The 20,678-nt window shown below is 33.4% G+C and overlaps 1 protein-coding gene across 2 annotated transcripts; it reads right to left on the minus strand.

Annotated features, from left to right (window-relative positions):
- Positions 1–203: 203 nt before the first annotated feature.
- LOC128191510 (mucin-5AC-like) lies at positions 204–11,395 on the minus strand. 2 transcript variants are annotated; one of them, XM_052863612.1, is made up of 8 exons: positions 11,118–11,395; positions 7,412–7,457; positions 7,199–7,264; positions 6,825–6,990; positions 4,598–4,842; positions 4,256–4,507; positions 843–1,827; positions 204–747 (listed from the first exon to the last, which is right to left on the minus strand). In XM_052863612.1, exons 1-8 carry the CDS (start codon positions 11,124–11,126, stop codon positions 723–725), a joined length of 1,794 nt encoding a protein of 597 aa, XP_052719572.1. In that variant the 5' UTR covers positions 11,127–11,395; the 3' UTR covers positions 204–722. The 2 variants fall into 2 exon arrangements, with proteins under 2 accessions (XP_052719572.1, XP_052719573.1); XM_052863613.1 differs by lacking the exon at positions 7,412–7,457.
- Positions 11,396–20,678: the final 9,283 nt, after the last annotated feature.

Below are 20,678 nucleotides of genomic sequence, written 5' to 3' on the forward strand. Positions count from 1 at the left end.
TTAAATTCAATCTTATTACCATTAGAATGGCCCCTACCTTCACAATGTGAGATTTTTTGCCGAAGGACAATACATTCATAAAGATCTTAAGAAAAGATGTTTTCTAACAATTGATCTCCGTGATTTTATGTGCATGAACATACATATACTAAAAAAATGTATGTCATACAAAAAGTTAATGTCATACTGCTGATTCATCCAAAGTAAGAAAATTTATCATATTTATTTCAGAAATGAATATCACCCATATCAAAATTGTAGAAAATTATATTGTACTGAATATAAAGGTTAATTCCAAAACTATTTCTCTGCCTATTTGCTCGAACTGTCACAGTGGTTTTATTTGATTTTCGTAGGCATTATTTTTCATGCATTTTGTGAATAGGAAATTTCTAAAGACATGTCAATCATCCTATCAATAGCATATACCAATATGATATCAGATATTGCACTTTGGTGAACATTTAAATTTGAAAAACGAAATTCTCAAAATTGGTATTCAACGAGTATTAATAAAACCAAGGTATGTCCTTAGAAGCTTAGATTCCTGGAATTATAATATCACATCAGCTTTTGGAATTTTACGCAAAGCAATTAACAATGCAACAATCACTAAATATCGAAAAACTTAAGACACATAACACGTGTTTTACAGTATACGTCAACTCAACTCTGACTTGCAGAAGTCTGTTTCAGTTGGTCTAAAATCACGTGTCATTTCTTCAAGGTTCGTGATTCCTGGATGATCTAAAAAAAAACGAAAAGTGAACCGAAAACTATTATAAACATATGAAATATCATAAATATAAGGTTTATCAAAATCATTGTAACGAAGATAATACCTGTATTGTTCTAGCCTTTTCTTCCACACCTTTATTGCTTTTGAAACGTATTGAATGTCACTCAGTATCACCAAAACGGAAGCTGAAACAATGATCACAACCCCCACGGATCCCAGCGCCGCAGACGACCAGCGACCATCTGGGGCGGATATCTTCTGGCGGGTGTACGAGGACAGTGTCGACTTTTTTACCGTAAGATGTTTCTTGATTTCTAGAATTTCCTTCAAAATTTGTTCGTTTGTTTTATCAGTTACTGTATAGTTACTACACACACAAGGTGCACACGTCCTTGATGTAAACAATAGATTTGTTGTTTGAGGACTATTTGTAGAGGAGCGCGAGGTCATGGAATCTGTGGCAGGTGCCCTGGTCTCCACTGCTGATGTGATTGCATTTGTGGTAGTCGTCGCCGAGGTTATGGATTCCTGCAAATCTGCCACAGTGTTGACGAATGTTACTGAATGTGTGGTTGTTTCAGCAGACGAAGTAGATGTAGTGGTTTGACTAACTGTTGAGTCCAAGGTTGTAGAGACAGTTCTTTCCGCAGTTGTTGTGGTGTATGTCGATGAAATTGGAGTATCTTCATTGATATTCGTTGTTAAAGACTTTATGTTTCCAATTGCTGGTTGCAGTGTAGTTTTTTCAAATGAAGTTGTTGGAATTACAGTTGTATGTTCCTCGGTGGATACTTCTGTATCCCCGTTTGTGTGGGAGATGTCCGCCGTGGGCCCTATGGTTGTTTTTATTGAGGTGTCATACTTCTCTGAAGTAGATAGCTCATATTCGATGGTAAAGTCTGTTGATGTAGAAATCTTAGATGTAAATATTGTGGTTTCTTCAGCTAACTGTGTCGCCGTATCGGAGTGGGTGACTGGTTGACTACTGCTAACAGTACTGACTCCAGTAGGTTCTGGGGTATTTATTGTAGTGTTTTCACAAGGGAAGTGCCCTGCTGGCGAATTCTCAATGTCGAACTCCATAAAAACTGAAAAAAGAAAATGTTACCTGGGGTTTTATTGTCATTCATATGCCTTAAATTCTTTTTTTTAACAGTAATATATTTATGATCGATCTCTGTAATTAGCTTGTAACACGAAATCTGACATTAATAATTTGGCTGACCATATGATTAACTGTTAGACTAAGCTTAGTTGGAAGAGAAAACTAAATCTACAATATAGTGCTTTACCAAACATCAGATATGGTAAAATGCCTCTAGAGAAACGTTAATACCAGGCACTGGTATATCTATTACTAAGCAATATCAATGATAAATTAATATCAATAGTATTTTCTTAAACGACATTGATAAATTCTACTAGTACATGTGTTACATTAAATGTTTGATTGTTATAAATAAGTTTAGAAATCTTTTAATGTAACACATGTATATGATTTGTGAGAAGTGTATGGAAAGAGGTGATGAATACAATGCATTTAAAACAAAAAAAGGGAACATAAAGGAATGTTTGAGATATAATGTAGTATACATTGTACTTATAGATTCAATTCTTGTTAGTTTAAAAATATCGTCTTTAAAATCTAAAAATATATCAATTTAGTGAATTCTAAATAGATAAATTGAGCTGAATGTACACGCATTACAAAGACAAGGTGAAATGCCGTTGTATGTGCGTCCTAACACACAGTTGCTTATGATTTTACAGTCGCTGAATCAATTCCTGTGCGTGGTGAATAGATATCAATTTTATTTGAAAGAGAAGCATGAGGATAAAAAGTGGAAACTCATTTTAGATAATCAAATTTATCCCTTACAGATAAATACAGTTATTGAGAATAAATTATGTAATTTAAATCTAACAAAATATCAAATTTTTCCGGAATTTTTTTTTCTATACATCATGACTGATACTTTATTTATTCCTGAGCATGCGCTCTTGGCCTTTTCATTTTAATCCTCGGCCGAGTGAACACAGAAATTCCCTCCCACCCCTCCCCTAGATATTATGGTTGGTTTGAGCATCTATATACCTTGTTTTGTATGTTTTGCATAGCTATTCAGATACTTTTTGCTGCTGTGTATTATTTTTCAATTCCAGATATCGTCATGGCGTTTAAAAAGTTTGAAAAGAAATCCATGGTTGTGGTGATGAGGACAAATACATTGATGAGAGTGTTTGCGCAATTTTGACATATAACCATTTGCTGAGGGATACTGTTGTCTCCAGGTCCCCCAGCTCTGATATGGTTTGTTGAATGAATAATTTGTGAATGCTATGCTGCCAAAAGCTTACAAGTGGTAAGATCGGCGCATAGAGTATGAACATGCAAGTGGCATGTTAACTGTGAATGTTGATATGAATAAAAAGCCATGACAGTTCCGCCATATATGTGTTTGAGTAATTTTTACACATGTCAGAGGTGATGTTGGATTAAATACAAATTCAATTGAAGATCAATAAATGCACAATATATATATATATATATATATATATATATATATATATATATATATATATATATATATATATAATTGTGCAAGAGTTGTTCAATATTTATGCATTTCGAAATAAGTTTTTGTATGATTTGGTCTTGTTTAATTTATTGTAGGGACAGATTTCTTCAAGTATGATGTACACTCTGTTTATTTTTAAGGATTACATGTAAAATTGATCATATATAGGAATATTTGTTGATAGGAAGATATTTCCTTGTATTTGTATTTCAATGCTCATTTTTGCTTTAATGGCAATGGAATGGTCGAATATATACCTTAAAAGGGGCATGATCACGATTTTGGTCAAAAATAATTTTTTGGATTTTAATGTTTAAATGCTTCAGTAAGGCATTTTTAATAGGCAACCAAAGTTTGAGTGTCATTTGTCGAGTTATAAGCGAGTTACAGAGCTTACTGTAAAGCTTTTGTTTACATTTTGAACGTTGAAGTGAAAATTCCAGTTTTAGACCTAAAAGGAATGTGTTAATCGATAGGAACTGTTTATTTATGCTTTAAATGAATAAGATTATAGACAAATCATCTTGAAAAAGATTTTTTACTGGTATATTGAACCTATGTAAACAAAAACAGGGCACGAGCCTTGTTTACATGACGAAGAATTGTGAGCCCTGTATCTTGCTTAAAACTCATCGACGGGCACCCAAATTTCATTTGATCATTAGAAATGCATTCATAAAGCATTGTAAATAATAAAAACTGAAAAATAAATTATGACCAAAATCGTGACCATGCCCCTTTAAAAGAAAAGCGATCCCTTTTATCGCGCCAGGTATATCTATTTTTAGAAAAAGGTAACAACAATGGGCGAAATATTTAGAAAAGTGCTATTATCATACATCTTTAAACAGATTCAGTTCGATTTGTGTTATCATGTTCTTTTTTGAAGAAAAAAAAAACAGAAAAAATTCAAAATATATATAAACGTGCAACTTACTGTTTGAGGAAGTCTTGACAACCGATGTTATATTGGATGTCGACCATTGTAACTCCATGGATTCTGGGAGTAACAGCAATGGTGGACAAAATAATGAGCATTTCGAGAAATCAGCATCAAACTCGGCTGCAAAGCATGTAAAATTCCAGAACAGAAGTCGAAGACAACTTTCTCTGGAAATACCAGGTAAGCTCCATGTGTGGTTTCTAGGATACAAGACACGTGCAGGAAAGATATCATAACCATCATTATCTGTAAAAAATAATAATTTAAAAATGAATTTACTAGAAATGAGTAGGGATTTGAGAAAACACAATCATAAGCAACTTGCAAACAAATTACCAGAAACGTTGCCTTTGAATAGGATGCAGACAAACTTCATTTGATCTTCACAGGGTGCTGCAAACAGAAGATGTTGTACGTCATTTGGTGACGTCATGTTAAGGGCCAGACATTGAGTAGAGTTGATGTCGTTGCCATGCACGTGTTCCGTTATGGACCTGCCGGTCCCACACTCCCTGTCGTTTGTCCATACGGTGCTGTTTGCTTTCCGTACTCTGTTCAACCAAATGTGACTGCCTTCAGGCCTTAGAAAATAGAGTACAAAGTTCAATATTGTTATTCTGAAGAGAAGAAACTGAATTGTCCTTTTCTGATTCATCGGAAGAAATATAACTAAGATTGTTATCCTTACTGATTTCTGTTTTACCCATAGGCATCAGTTCAACTGATTGCATGAACGTTTCAATGAAACACCTTTTAAATCAGAGGGTAAAAAAAGCTCTTCACAAAGCTCTTAACAAATTTTGATAGCTGCTCTAATCGAGTGAATCTACATATACTAGCGGAAAAAAGAAACTGTGCATTATAAAATTTAGTATAATTTTTCTATATCTATTGTTTGTATTTATAAGATTTAAACAATCGATAATGGTAATGTTTTTGACAATATCGGATGGTAACCGTCCGGGTGCAGGGACTTTTTCATGGTTAGTGAGCACCTGTTGTTTATTGAAGAATTTGTACGCACAAGTTTTACGGGCCAATACTGTTTGGAATAAGAACTGTAAAGGATTTGTTTAAACTTTTTTTGTAAAGGAAATCACTTTAGTTTCAACAAAATTTACCCCTATTTCATGCCACGCCTCAACGAAAACCAACGTAATCGTGTTGTTGGGATGCTGCAAGCTGGAATGGCACAAAATACTGTAGCAAGACACTTTGGAGTTCATCAGAACACCATCCAGTCATTATGGAGACATTTACATCAATCGGGCAACACTCAGGATCGACCGCGCTCTTGGCGACCTCGTGTGACGTCACGTCAACAGGACAACCACATTAGACTTGTGCATCTGAGAAATCGTGTCCAGACAGCAAGTTTGACTGCCCGTAAGCATTCCAGGGCTTCGACCAATTAGTCCAAGAACTCTGCGTAATCGTCTGTGCGAGCAAAACATCAGACCAAGACGTCCAGCGGTGCGCCTAGTACTCCTTCAACGTCATCGTATCGCCAGACTAGCGTGGTGCACACGACATCTGCGATTCAGAATACAGGACTGGGCCAATATTCTGTTCACTGATGAATCCAGATTTCATTTGGATAGCAGTGACGGCCGTTGTAGTTTGTATCGTCGCGTTCGGGAGCGTTACCAGGACGCTTGTGTTGTGCAAAGTCGACAATTTGGTGGAGGTATCGTTATGGTGTGGGGTGGAATATCAGCACGTGGAAGGACCCCTCTACAAATTGTCAATGGAAATCTCACCGGCGTACGCTATCGAGATGAAATTATTCAGCGTCATGTGATACCCTTCATACAGAGACATCAAAATCACATCACTCTGCAGCAAGACAACGCAAGGCCACACGTTGCACGTGTAGTCAGGGACTTCTTTGTTCAACAGAATTGCCTTGGCAAGCTGATTCCCTCGATTTGTCGCCGATCGAGCACGTCTGGGATGAAATGGAAAGACGTTTACGCCGTTTACCAAATCAGCCAGTGGCATTGGCTTATTTAGGCCAGGCTTTAACCAACATCTGGAACAACATCCCTCAAGCATTTCTGAACACTTAAGTGGCATCAATGAGGCGTCGCTGTCAAGCTTGCGTGAACGCAAATGGTGGTCATACGCGTTATTAATTTTGTTAATTCAATTTCAAATAACAGTGACTTTCGAGTGTGCTGAAATTGACGTTATTCGACGTTGACATTAATGTTTTATGAGATGTTGTTACGAATACATGTGTTAACAGTATTACAAAAAAATAAAATTTGTTCATTGAAATTTTTAAATGTTTTTTCATATATTAAATAATGCATAGTTTCTTTTTTCCGCTATTATATATACAATTGTTTTGAAAAGGTTATCTCTAAACTTTGTGTCACATTTTTGCAAAGCAAAAATTTGTTTATAAGTCTTAGAACTAAAATTTATACTCATAAGATGTTAAGATAAGCCATTATATAAAAACATTGAAAACTTGTATGGAATAAAAAGCACAAGGCACAATTTCGACGAGCAATAATTCTGATATGAATAAGTACAAAAGAAACTCCATAGGACATACCAGGAGGTTTTTTGGTGAGCAAGAATTCGTATGTACAGGAACAGATCCGTGTTATCTTCGCCCCACAGGGATCCGTTCCTCGAGAGACAGGTGCTTTGTGCCTCCATCCATGTGCTGTTTGACATGATGATCGTAAAATCAACAATCCTCTCCTCACTGAAATATGCTTGAAGAATATTTTTAATTAATGATTTTTTTCGGATGGTCTTAATGATATGCAATGAACCGTTTTAAGAAAAACAATGATATAAGAATTATTAAGATTAGGTGATGTTTGAAGTGCTATATAAATGAGAGTACATATATTTTTTATTTGTAATCCATAACAAATATGTGCAGATTTATAAATAATTTTTGTAATATTATCGCCTTACCATTCACATTGAAAATAGTTGACTCCGTCGGTTCCAATGAGAGAGCTTTAACGCCAACCTGAAAGCCTAAACATACAAAGATACCTTAGAAACGGATGCTCAACGGGTGGTTGTAAAAGGCGGAATATCGCCAATGATTTGAAATCAATTAAATGCATTAAAGTTCTAGAAGTATGATGGATATTGTGAAATGATTATGGCATGGGCTCTTACCAAGACAAAGGGAGATGAAAACCTGTGACATGTAATGTTCCATAATCTGTAGAGAAAAATATGGGAATTTCATGTTTTGTAAGAATTCATGTCTCATTTCGACGGACATCAGATTACAAAGATAACTATCAATGATAAATGATCCTATTGCCAATTCAGTTCCTGAATTTATACTGGAAAATTCATCCTCAATGTTCACATACTAGCGTTTAATTGTTTTTCGGGGAAAAATCATTATCTAGTGCCATTATTTCCATGATATTAAAGTGCAATGATATTCTTTTTTTTTGAGAACATTTTTTTTCTCTCCTGAAATTAGGAAATCCGCTAAACATATTTTGATGTATGATTGTTTCGCATAAATGGAGGCATGCATGTTGGTTTTTTTCCACTCTAAACTATGCAAAATGTATAAAAACCAGAGGACCTTTGAAGAGGTAAGATTAGTAGAATATTTAATAACATATCAGTTTGTTTTCCATATCGATTAATGATCATACTCGGCAAATATTGATTGGCTATCAATAAAAGATTAACTCAACATCTAAAAGGCTAGGATTTAAAGAACGGACAAGAAGCCACGGAGACTTGGAGATTCTGACAGATCACACCTCTCAGTGACTTTTTTTTATTTACATGAACAGCCATATTTATTCATGAAAGGCATATATGCCGTTTCTTTTTTACCGCTGTTTTTTGTATGTAAGAAACTATGGAACGCCAAATTAACATATATTCAAATATTTGTACCTATCTTCAAATAATTGTACCTATCTTCAATTCAATTATACCTATCTTCAATTCAATTGTACCTATCTCTAATTCAATTGTACCTATCTTCAAATTGAATTAGAGATAGGTACAATTCAATTATACCTATCTTTAATTCATTTGAAGATACATGTAGGTACAATTGATTTGAAGATAGGTACAAATGCAATGAATTGAAGATAGGTACAATTGAATTAAAGATAGGTACAATTGAATTAAAGATAGGTACAATTGAATTGAACCTATCTTCAATTACTAAAATATTGGCAATAATGAATACTCTCTGTATATTACGTCATTTCCGTTACGTCACAACTTATAAATTACTTAATAAAGTCATTCGATACACGAGATAATAATAAAAAATGGATGTCCTAAAGATCTATAAAAGAAAAATCAGAGGTGACATTACTGCTTAACACCTTTATATATCTATAAATAATAAAAATTAAAAAAAAAGATTGAAGAAAGGTGACTTAGAAATAAAATCGGGATCGGGATGATAAAATAGGCAATATATATGATTTTGTCAACTTTTCGAAAGATTGAGCCTTAAAACAAACAAAAACTCTTAATAATTGTTACCGCTTTAATAAATAGAGTGATTATCAACTGAATTATACATTCTTTGATAAAATTATGGAAAAAAATAAAGCCAGTTTTTTTATTTAGGTATATATAGTGACCCTAACTACGTCATTACCCTAACTCCGTCACTTTTGGGGTATTCGGGTATACATGTTTTTGGCTTTTTTATTGATATACATGTATATTTTAATAAGTAAATGATGCCTTTTGCAAATATATTGCACACACATATATATTTCTTCTTTCATCTTCGTTGTTGGTGCTTCCCTCGTTTCCCTCCATGTTGAAATGTCTTCAAGGGAGCGTTCATTATTTTCAACAATACACAAAACGAATTGACCCTAGGTATAATTGAATTGTACCTATCTTCAAATCCTTTGTAGATATGTCTGAATTGAACCTATCTTCAAATCAATTGTACCTATCTTTAAATGAATTTTACCTATCTTCAAATGAATTAGAGATAGGTATAATTCATTTGTACCTAGGTATAATTCATTTGTACCTAGGTATAATTCATTTGTATCTAGGTAAAATTATTTAGAGATAGGTATAATTATTTACACCTATCTTCAATTCAATTGTACCTATCTTTAATTCAATTGTACCTATCTTCAAATGATTTAAAGATAGGTACAATTAATTGAAGATAGGTACAAATATTTGAATATATGTTAATTTGGCGTTCCATAAGAAACCCGACCCCAACTTTGTCAGTTTGGTGATTTACATAAGTTAGAAACTCTCCGCAATTTATACAATCTTATTAGTTCAAACGCATTTAAAAGTGTTGAATATAATTCCTAATTAGTTTATTTACTGACCGACCCGGTCAGTAAATATCCCTGATTTAGATATTCATCATGTAGACAAATAGAAAGAAAAACAGAGACACTATTAAATGTTTTGAGTCGAGAGGCCCCCGGAAGTGGTAATACTAACGTTCTTTTTTTTTATTGTCAGATCAGGTGTGAATTAAAATGGTGGTCCATAGGTTTATTAATGACTCTTTCGTAGTTTTGAGGGAACAATTCTTTTTTTTTTTTTCAAGGTAAAGAGGTATTCTTAACTAATAAACACTTACGTGAATCGTTCATGAAAGAATATTTTCATTTTTCCTTACTTAAAAAAAGAACATTCAATTAAAACCAATGATTAACCTTGCGCATTTACTAGTATTACAGTTTTATTTTTTTTAATACAGATCACCACACTGACAAAGCTTGGGTCAATTTCTAACATAGAAAAGCATCGTTAAAAACGGCATATGCACCTTTAAAAGACATCAGACATTATTAAAGATCTTGCCACAGGGAAAAATACTGACGAAAACTTTGGTGAAATACTTTGGTGAAAATCGCCGAATTAATTGTTGTTGTGGTTGTCACATGACTGGACTGCAATATGACGTCAAGTAAAACACGTAAGTTCCTTGTTTGATTGTCAAGTCGATTTTAATTTTATTTCAAAAAGGCCCAAGCAATCAATATGATAAGTATTCATTGAAAATCTGATGTTAGATCATTTCAAATATCAACATGATTAATTATTCTGTACGCATGGAAAGACAAATCGTCTTAATTTATCAATGATTTCTAATTTTGAAATTGTTATAATGCATTAGAAACACTAATGCCATCTATTTAATTATAACATGAATATCTATTATTATTATTATTATTATTATTATTATCATTATTATTATTATTTTAAAATAACGTGTTTATAATCAGCCTCGTTCAACCAAACGATTTTTAAATCCTGGATGTATGTTTCGACGAGAATAGTTTATAATAGCTCCGAATAGACACGCGGCTACTCAACGAAAACCGACCGGCTTTTGACGGCCAGTAATAAAACAAGATTGCTGTAATTAGGGTCCCATTGAAGATGATGCCCTATAATAATTATTGTAAAAGAACACGAAATTTGAACCCGGGAGAGATTCGGAACCTAAACTCTTTGTTTCTGCAAGAGATAAATATATATCCTAAATTTTTCGGTAAAAAAAAAAAAAATTCTGCATACGTGAATCTATGATATATCAATACTATATTTCTGTGTGACAACCCCCCCCCCTCTCCAGTATTAAACAAAATTTTGAATAATTAATTTTCATCAGTGTTTATTAAAAGTGATCAAAAGATTACAATTTTCATCATTTTATCTGAACTATTTATCAAAATATCAATTCAAATAAACAAAATGAAAAAAGTATTCCTTGTATAAAAACAATAATTAGTAATTAAAATCTTAATGTCATCAATTAATGATACAAAAACAATATAAAACATAATAAATGACTATTTATGTTTTGGGTTTTTTTGTTTAAATCAAATCATCTTACCGTTTTCATTGTTCCGAAGATTATACAATCTCAGATAGAAGTATCTATGTTGTTGTCAGCAGTGTTTTACCACACACTCTAATTTGCCAGTGCCTTGTCTTCTATAATACTTTATAACGAATTATAAATCAATGATGAAATATCCTCTGGCGTTCGAGGATGAGCATTTATATTGATTGCCAGGATCCAACAAAACTGTTCATATTCACCCAATAAGCAAATATATTCAAAAGAATGAACAAGAACCCAACAGACAGAAATCATAAACACGATTCTCATAAATCGGGAGTAATCCTGAACGACTGAATTCCTTTATATAGCTGATTCTTTCTTTCTAATTACCTATCCGGTCTCCTGTTCCCTTCATCTTTCAAACTAACTTGTTCAGAGGACCACATTACTTCTTTGCACGGTTAAACTTTTGTAATAGAAATAGTACCCATACATGTATCTTCTTCTGAAAATTGATTGATTTGAGATTTCAATTATTTATATAATAGTGTTGTGTTGTGCATGTACTATGCCTAAATAGTAGTAAGGGTTTGATACATAGTGCACTCGCCTCCGGCGAGTGCACTATGTATCAAACCCTGACTACTATTTAGGCATAGTACATGCACAACACAACACTATTGTTATTAATATGTTTTACGGTGTGATCGTTGGGGCGAGCGCAGAAGGAGTCACACATAGATCTGTCATCATTGCCAAACCATAAAACTTTGCCGGCTTTGTCTCGAAAACTTTTACCACCGCAAGGAACCGGAAGATATCAAACTTTTATTCCAATGGTCCCTTACTAGGTTTATACACTTATTTATTTATTTTTTATCTCTTCTTTACCTTTTAATAATGATCATTAAAATCAATAAATTGTGTGTCTGTGTTATTTCTCATTTTGTTCCTTGTTGTTACCGGTGTTTTAATTTTCCTCTGTGACATCAATTTTGTTTTTAATCTTTTTATTTTTGTACGCCATATAAGCGTTGTAGACATGTGCCCTCCCCCTTTTTTTAGTGTGTGATATCCAATATCATTGAAAGGTTTGACCACATATGCAACTATAACAAATACATGTAGATATTTTAACAGTTTAATTTTTTTCTTTTATTTATTCATTACAAAATGACGTGGCTACACGTAGATCTAATAATGATTAGACTTTTTTTTTTTTTATAATTTTTTGTCACCTACCTAACGTATACAATGATTGGATCAATGTGACAATAAATTTAGTATGGAACTTGCATGTGTATTTACTGAGCAAAAAAAAAACATCAAAACAAAACTAATCAGCCAAAGAGTCCACGTTAATAGTGAGCGCAGTATCAGTATTAACGATGACTCCCTACTGTGTACTTCCTACACGTTACATTCAGTACAGATGCTTGATCCACCTCTAACCCTCTGGCTGCGACGTTATTGAACAGAAAACTTTACGTCACTGCGACATTAAAAACGACGTCACAAGTTTTTGACGTTTTTACGCGGGATTTTCTCAAAGTTCAAGGAATATAACAAGTGCGCGTTCTATTTCCAAGTGCGGATTTCAAAGCCGTAATTTTTTTACTTGTCTTTTCCACTAATTTTCCCAAGATTTCATGACTGTATCCTTGGATTTATTGCAGATGCCCAGAAGCAGAAGCAACATATGTTTGATACATAATAATAAAAGATCATAAATGCATGAGGCTTAATAATTATATAAACTTACAGTATTTTCAAATTTAATAAAAGTAGTATTAGGTTACAATTAAAAGAAGATCAGAAAAGGATGACTGGGCTGATCGCCGCATTTTGGGCCCTTTTTCGGTCATTCTTGTTCCGTTAATTCTTTTTTAAAAAGTTTGGTGAAATTGCTATAGAAATTTATTGTCATAATGGTTTTAAACTGTGTTGCAATAAATCAAATCTTTTTTTTCCCTCTTACTGGTCTGCAAATATCTGGGATGTAGACTTGTCTGCCTTTGATAAAAGAGAAGATTCATAAATATGCATAAAGGGTGGAACTTATAATGTGACGAGTGGTCTAAAATTAGGGTAGCGGTACTATAATCACACGTTACATTGACTTAGAAATCACGTGGTGAATAATACATTGTAACTGGTCAGAGTATACCGTTTACAACAGAGAACGCGAGCACAAGAAGAAACAGTTTTTCAATAGTCACTGTGATCATTACATATAGAGCGGACCGTTTTTATATTGTTAGAAAATAAAACTTTGTGTTTGATAAGATATTTGGTTATAGTCAAAAAATATTTTTTTAATTTAAAAAGGTATCGTGTAGCACAATTGAAAATTGAATTATTCTTTCCTTTAAAGTAGCGGAATCGGACCAAATTATCAAATCTTATTTGGAGTGTATTGTTTGAAATTGCTTGAAAATTACAAGTACCGATTGATATCATAACTGCAACATTATAATTGAATATTTTTAGGATATACATGTATCACTCCCAAACGTTCTCCAATCCCCAAATATGATGAAGATTTTGATAAATTTTTGCAACTTTATTCAATCGGCAGTTTAAAATAAAGAAATTTGACCATTATTAGTTCTAAAATCGGACGGACAAAATCTTTTGAATTTATTGATAAAAAAGACTATGAACGTGAATGAAATATCATGTATAAACTTGGGTGCATTTTCTTAGAATGAATCCAACGTAAGCCACAAACCATTACCTTAACAGAACACAGTGCCCATCTTTCAAAGTCAAGGGTTTCTGATCCGCTCGATCCGCTTCTCACAAAGAGGCAGAGCGGATCAGAAACCTTTGACTTGGGAAGAAGCACAGTGCCTAGCGTAGATAAACAGCTTTTTGAAATTTGATTTCTTCACCTTTTTGGTTTTTGACTTACGACTTCCGACACGTTGTTGGATCTACTTAGTATATGAGGCCATCATCATCTGGCAATTTGTCGGACAAGCTTGTTCACAAGATTAATATTGACTAAAAACATATTGATAGCTCAGTTTTAGTCTTTTGCATGGGAATTACATGTATGCTGCGATATTTTAAACAAATATATATAGAAAAATAATCAAACATCCCTAAAAACTATTCACTTTACGTTTTATCAAAATTTAAGCCCAATGCTTCATGGTTTCGTACGTTTCATATTAGCGGTGGAAATCTTCGGATTCTGGTGTTTTCTATTTGATTCTTGTATTTAGATGAACATAACTAGATAGATTTAAAATTGTTTTTGATGGATATTTAGGTTTAAAAAAAATGTTCATCAATAATTGTATTGAAAAGCGTGGACATATGTGTAGCTGTTTTCTATTACCATAGCATAGCTTCAATATGGGACTTTATATATATATATATATATATATATATATATATATATATATATATATATATATATATATATATATATATATATATACTTTATATACAGTATCAACACAGATCGTTTCGTACATGTAATAAGTCTGCGCAGTGAACCCGATAATCTTTACCGAAAACTATGAATAGATTATAAGGCAACTGTCTTTTATATACAAGAACATAATATGTTTATACATGTATAATAACTGTATGTTTTTGATGAGGCATTTTTGTCTTTGACAAAGTATTTTAGATGTATCTTTATACATTTGTTGAAGAACAATAATGAGATATTCTCAAGCATGTAAACAAAAGATTCTTAGAAAATATACTAAATACGATATCATTTCTTGTTGTATCAACCAATTTGTCTTTGTATGAGTTTTTTAGAAGAGGGGGGGGGGGGGGTTACATGTATATATATATATATATATATATATATATATATATATATATATATATATATATATATATATATATATATATATATATATATATATATATATATATATCAAAGTGCATTACATATCAGTCTTAGAATTTCGCATGGCTGCATCTCATCAGAGACAGATTCAGATCACAAAAACAATAAGGGTCTACAACTACGATTCCCCATTCAGAGAAAATTCTGAGAGAGAGAGAGAGAGAGAGACAGACAGACAGACAGACAGAGAGACAGCGAGAGCGAAAGGGAAAAAGAGAGAGAGAGAGAGAGAGAATTCGCAGCCCCTTAATTTATTAGAATATATCAATTGTTTACCGTCCATATCATTTCTTTGGCATTGTGCATTTTTTATGTACATCCTTTCCTTTTAATTACATTTATGCAACTGTTACACAGTATGCAAATGTAGCTTTTTCCAAGTTTAAATCTTTATTCTTGATAATTTCTTAATTTTACTGGACTTATGCATGTAGTGTTATACTGTGAAAAATACGGGCTTATTTAATCTTGTTAAAGGATATAGTGTCTGATATCTGGCTAAAAACCCCTTTAAAATCAAATGTTTCGAAACATAGTTATATCTTATTTCGCCGTGTATATATAGTATATAAAGTATCTACTAATAGCGATTTGTCAGCTCGTCTTTGTTTTTTTAAGACAATCTAATTAAGTCTCAGATTTACTTAAAATTGTTGGGTTTTTTTCTACATGAAATACGTCTTTCATGTGTGCTTGCTATGGCTGTTTCATGCACCACGATCGTTTGATGTCATGATGAAAACTTGCATTGCCCTTCTATTAGGTTCAAAAATTATATTGTACGTAAACTACGACATTAAACACACCGGAATACTTTAATTTCCAACTACATGTGTATATGTAATTTAAATATTTGTAGATGTTTATTATCGAATTTAAAGATGCATTTTCGTTAGTTATTTTTTAAATCTTAGGGTTAAGCACTGGACTAGTATAATAGGTATAGCATTAGCACATATAATGATGTCCTTTATATGGTAATTATGTAATTGAAGAAGTTGCTTGCAAAATGTTAATCACATTTCAAACATCAACGTATGTGATCAATTGTGAAAGTAAACCTTTCAAGAAATAAATTATATTCGTAGTAAATCAATACCTTGATTTTGTTTTTACTTTGTTGACATTTGTTAAAAAAACACCACTGCTACAAATTAAATGAGTACATTTCCAGTGAGAATTTGTAAGCATTTATTGTGTATTCAAGGGAGCCTAGCGTGCTTTATATATACGGTCAAAATGATGATAGTCGTTTAATTTTTTACTAAAGTAATATTTAAAAAAGAATACGTAGATTTAATGACACCTCCCCCCTCTTAAAATAATTTTTTTCTCAAAAAATTTCAAATTAATTTTGAAAGTTGTGCTTTATATCAAAAGTGGATGAATGTACATAATTGTTCGAGTATGTGTACAGGTAGGAGTATCTACGTACAAATAAACCATCACAAAATCATTGCATGACGGCCAAGACGACCCTCAATAATACATGTGTTTGTATATATGGTTAGTATGTTTGAAAATTTCTACAAGACATAATTCATGTCAGAAAGAATCGATGATGGATCGATTTCTCCATTCCCTTCAAAACTTCAGGTACTATTAGACTGCAAATTCATCGTGATAGTTTGGTAGTTCATTCAGTTCTTACAATTGATTCTCGCAAAATTTATATCAGACTTCTACCAGGGTTTCAGATACATACATGTACTTTTAAAAAATCTTAGATAGGGAAACTTCGAGTACGGCACTACAGAGTCCATATATCTGAAAACGATCTGATGACTTGCAAATACCGCTAGTCAACATGGAAAACCATACTCTGCATTTTGTTTCATGGTGTGCATTCAGATATCGGTAATTTGCGTAATAATAAAATTATAATGTACTCTTACGAGAAACTGCATGTATCATTTATTGTTTTTTTATTCTGATGAAGATACGGGATGGGGGGGGGGGGGGGTTGGAAAGGTAATGACGACTGAATAATTCATTTTTTATTTTTTTTTCTTGGTTTGTATAATGTTTTCATACTCATAACCGGGATAATTGAAAAGGAGAACGAAATGTATAGGTATGATATACTTTAAACTTTCTTATTTTCGTGCGACTCCGTTTCACGAGAATCGCAAGAAGCTCAAAGTTGCAAATATATATCAGCTCAAACCAGTCTTTATTTTTATTTCACATTTGTTTGATATAATCCACATTTAAGGCTGCATGAGTCTCGGAGATGATAACCGCAATAAAGTTAAAGCAATACGAGCTGCATTTTTTAGAATTTTATTTTGCTGTAAACAGCTGCTAGTGCATATATAACTTACATGTAAACTTTTATGATAAATACGGTTTGAAAAAAATCCATTCATTTTTGTCAGAGGAAAGATTTCTCTTCTAAGGAATATATAGCAAATCAATTTTTGTACAGGACGACAATAAATCAGTTATGCTCAAAAGCTTCTTAACGGCCTTTTCACACACAAAATTTAAAAACCATGATATTTTTATGTCATTTTAGTAGAAAATAAGATATTCTCGTAAAAAAAAATATCAACATGAAAATTGCAACTCTTATTGCTTAAACACTCATAACTTACGACATTAAATCGTCGCGAGTTACTGTATCTTAAGCGTATTTTCAAAATTTTTGCAAAAAAATTCGATAATTTTTATTAACTATAACAAAAGGTTGATGTTTCTAAAAATTAAAATCAATCTATGTAGTAAAAATCGAGTAAAAATGATATATAATCTATTGAAAATGAAAGGGAGAAATGACTTTACGTTCATGACGTCGTGAAGGACATATATGTCCCTCTCGCAGCCAGCGGTAAAAGGACATATATGTCCCTGCCGCAGTCAGAGGGCTAAATGTATCGCGGGAATATAAAATGCGAGATCACTGTGACGTCATACTTAACTTTTTGCGCTCGACAGTTTTCGTAAATTGTCGGACAAATTCGGGGAAGGAAATGACGTCATAGGTGCAGTTTTTACGTAAGCATATGTGTTATTTACTTTAAATGTTTTTAAAAGGATTTTTTATTGTTAAATGAAAATGATGTATGCGATTTACAGGTAAGAATTTTCCTTAAAAACGCTTCCTGTTCCGCCATGTTGCTATGCACCGCAAAGGATCACTGGGATAGTAGAACGTTTTCACGTGGCCTCATAAAATTTTCTTTGAACAATGTGCAGATTTCAACTCGAATTTCCTCCGTTCGTACACGTTGTCTATGGAGCTCGCTACGCGAGCGGCGCTTCGCGCCGCCTCGCTGCGCTCGCTATTATGCCGACTGTTGAATATACTGGCGTGCTTTGTTATCAGTAGCTGTGACGTTCGAGTGTTGACAAGTCCCTAAAAATAATCATTTGAAAAGCAATTGTTTGTTGTTTTTGTTTTTTTCAAATTAATCAATTGATTTGATTGTTTATTTAATCAACAAGTTGTTGTACAATAAAAAGTCAACAACGGTTTATGTTCATTTCAAGATATGAGAAACGTTTGGCCTTACCAAGAAAACTCGAAATGTTTAGCAGACGAAATCTCATTGAATTTTTTTCTTGTACAATCTTTATCAAGCGTCATTCAAAAAAGCGTTTTTGTGATTCTCATGAATAATTTCTTTGAAAAATGTTCAATCAATCAATCAATTGTTCAAAAGTTTATAAGAAACTTAAACTTTAAAATTACCGCCAATAATAAAGTGTTTTTGGAAAAATTTTAATTGCTTGATGCCAGTCATGTATATCTACGTTTTATATATATAAATACCGTTAGGTATAATAACGGCGAGTATAGCGTAGCGGTAACGTGTTGGGCTTCAAGCTGGAAAATATTTGTCGTGCTCTATTTCGGCATAGTATGCTTACGCTGTATAAATCCTTTGATACTATGCGAAAATAGATGAGTATTGAATATATAGTGACAAACTGACAGAAGGCATAATAATGCGTGATAGTCCTATATGAACAACTCCTACTAGCACTAGCTGGTGGGTTAACCGCTTCGCTCAGTCGGTAGAGCATTGGTTTTTAGAACTGAAGGGTCCTGGGTTCAAGTCTACTTGTGGTCATTCCTCCTCCTCTATTACAATTTTTATGACCTCTGTCAACCGTCATACATGTAATTAATTAATAAATTTTTTGAACATTTTTACCAGAATTCCGTTTATTAATTTAAAACACTTCAATATATACCACTTGTAGAAAAGTTGCTTTCGTATTTCAAAGATATTCGTTGATTAGCTTTACCTGGTTGTCAGGAGTAGGAGGTATATCCGGAAATCTTTAGCACCCCCCCCCCCCCCTTCCAAAAAAATCACTGTTTCCTGTCTGGACATTTTAAAAAGGAACTAACGTCACCTTATATCATATTAAATAAGACTTGGTCCACGAATTTCCTAAATGCGCTAATTTCTTTTCTTAAGTATGTTAAAACCCAAACGCCGTTGACATTTTCTTTTAGAGTATTTTCTTATCAGAAACAAAATGAGCGATATCAACTGAAAGGCAAAAGAAATGAAAACAATGGTATCCAACTACTGCTTGGGCTGTGGTGTATTTATCAGGCAGCATTTATGTACAGAGTGATAAGCATTTAATACGGTGTACGATTCATTTAATTTCGTCATTTTATAACCAGCTACTGGAGTGCAGGTTTCAGTCATATTATTTTAATGTAACATGCTTAGAAGTATTTTTTAATAATGGCTTTTAGTACTACCCATCAACGGATATTGGACAGCAATATCAGGCATTTGTACAGTGGACTTCCAACAGAAATACGACTCAGAAAACCTGGATTTAAGCATATATTGGACCCCGTTGCACGAGCACGTGAGGACCAAAACCGCACTTTCAGGAGATTTCTAGACAAGTACCTCGAATACAACCAGGAGTACGACATCGAAATTCCGCGTGCACCTGCTTTCCGGCTGGTAACTAGGCAACAGGCGGATGACATCGTGGCACGGGTTTCAAGGCCCACGACCAGCTGTAAACTCAAACGAGACATATGCCCCCGGGAGCACCGCCGTCAGCTGAAGGACCTGTGTGCGGACTGCGAACTCAACACGATATCCAGACCAGTCTCGCGTAGACAATTAAGTGAAATAAACAGACGGCTGATGACGCCGACTATTGCCACTAACGTCAGAAACAGCACCCGTCCGTACCAGGAGTTCGTACTCACGAACGTCACCAACGCCTGTGAGCGCGAGGCTCGTCCAGTGTCCCAGCGATGTCGGCTGCGCTTTGAAAACGAAAACGAAGATGAGATCATCTCAATGTTTTATAAATCTATGACGTCACTGCGGACGCTAAGTCAGAAAGAGTTCTCGTTGCTCCGAACTGTAAGTCAGAAAGACAGTGAGTCGAAAAGTCGAAGTGAGCAGCTGAAGATATGAAACTTGCTTTACTTGATGTGAATTGTTACATCGTTTTAATAGTAGTGCTAACAGTTGAATCCGTGATCTATAGAACCATTTTGGTGATTATCTTTTTAATCTTTTTAATAGTAGTGCTAACAGTTGAATCCGTGATCTTTAGAACCATTTTGGTGATTATATCTGATTATTCTGACAATCTCTGAGTTTTATTAATTAAATTGTGAGAATGAAGCGACTTATTTAAAGATAATATTATTTTGAACTGCTGTCAAATAAATTTGAGTATCAACGTGGTTGAGAAATGTTTAAAGTTTATCTTTCTGTGTTTGCTTAACATGAGATAAA

Source organism: Crassostrea angulata, chromosome 7, assembly GCF_025612915.1.
Source record: "Crassostrea angulata isolate pt1a10 chromosome 7, ASM2561291v2, whole genome shotgun sequence".
Classification (NCBI taxonomy): Eukaryota; Metazoa; Mollusca; class Bivalvia; order Ostreida; family Ostreidae; genus Magallana; species Magallana angulata.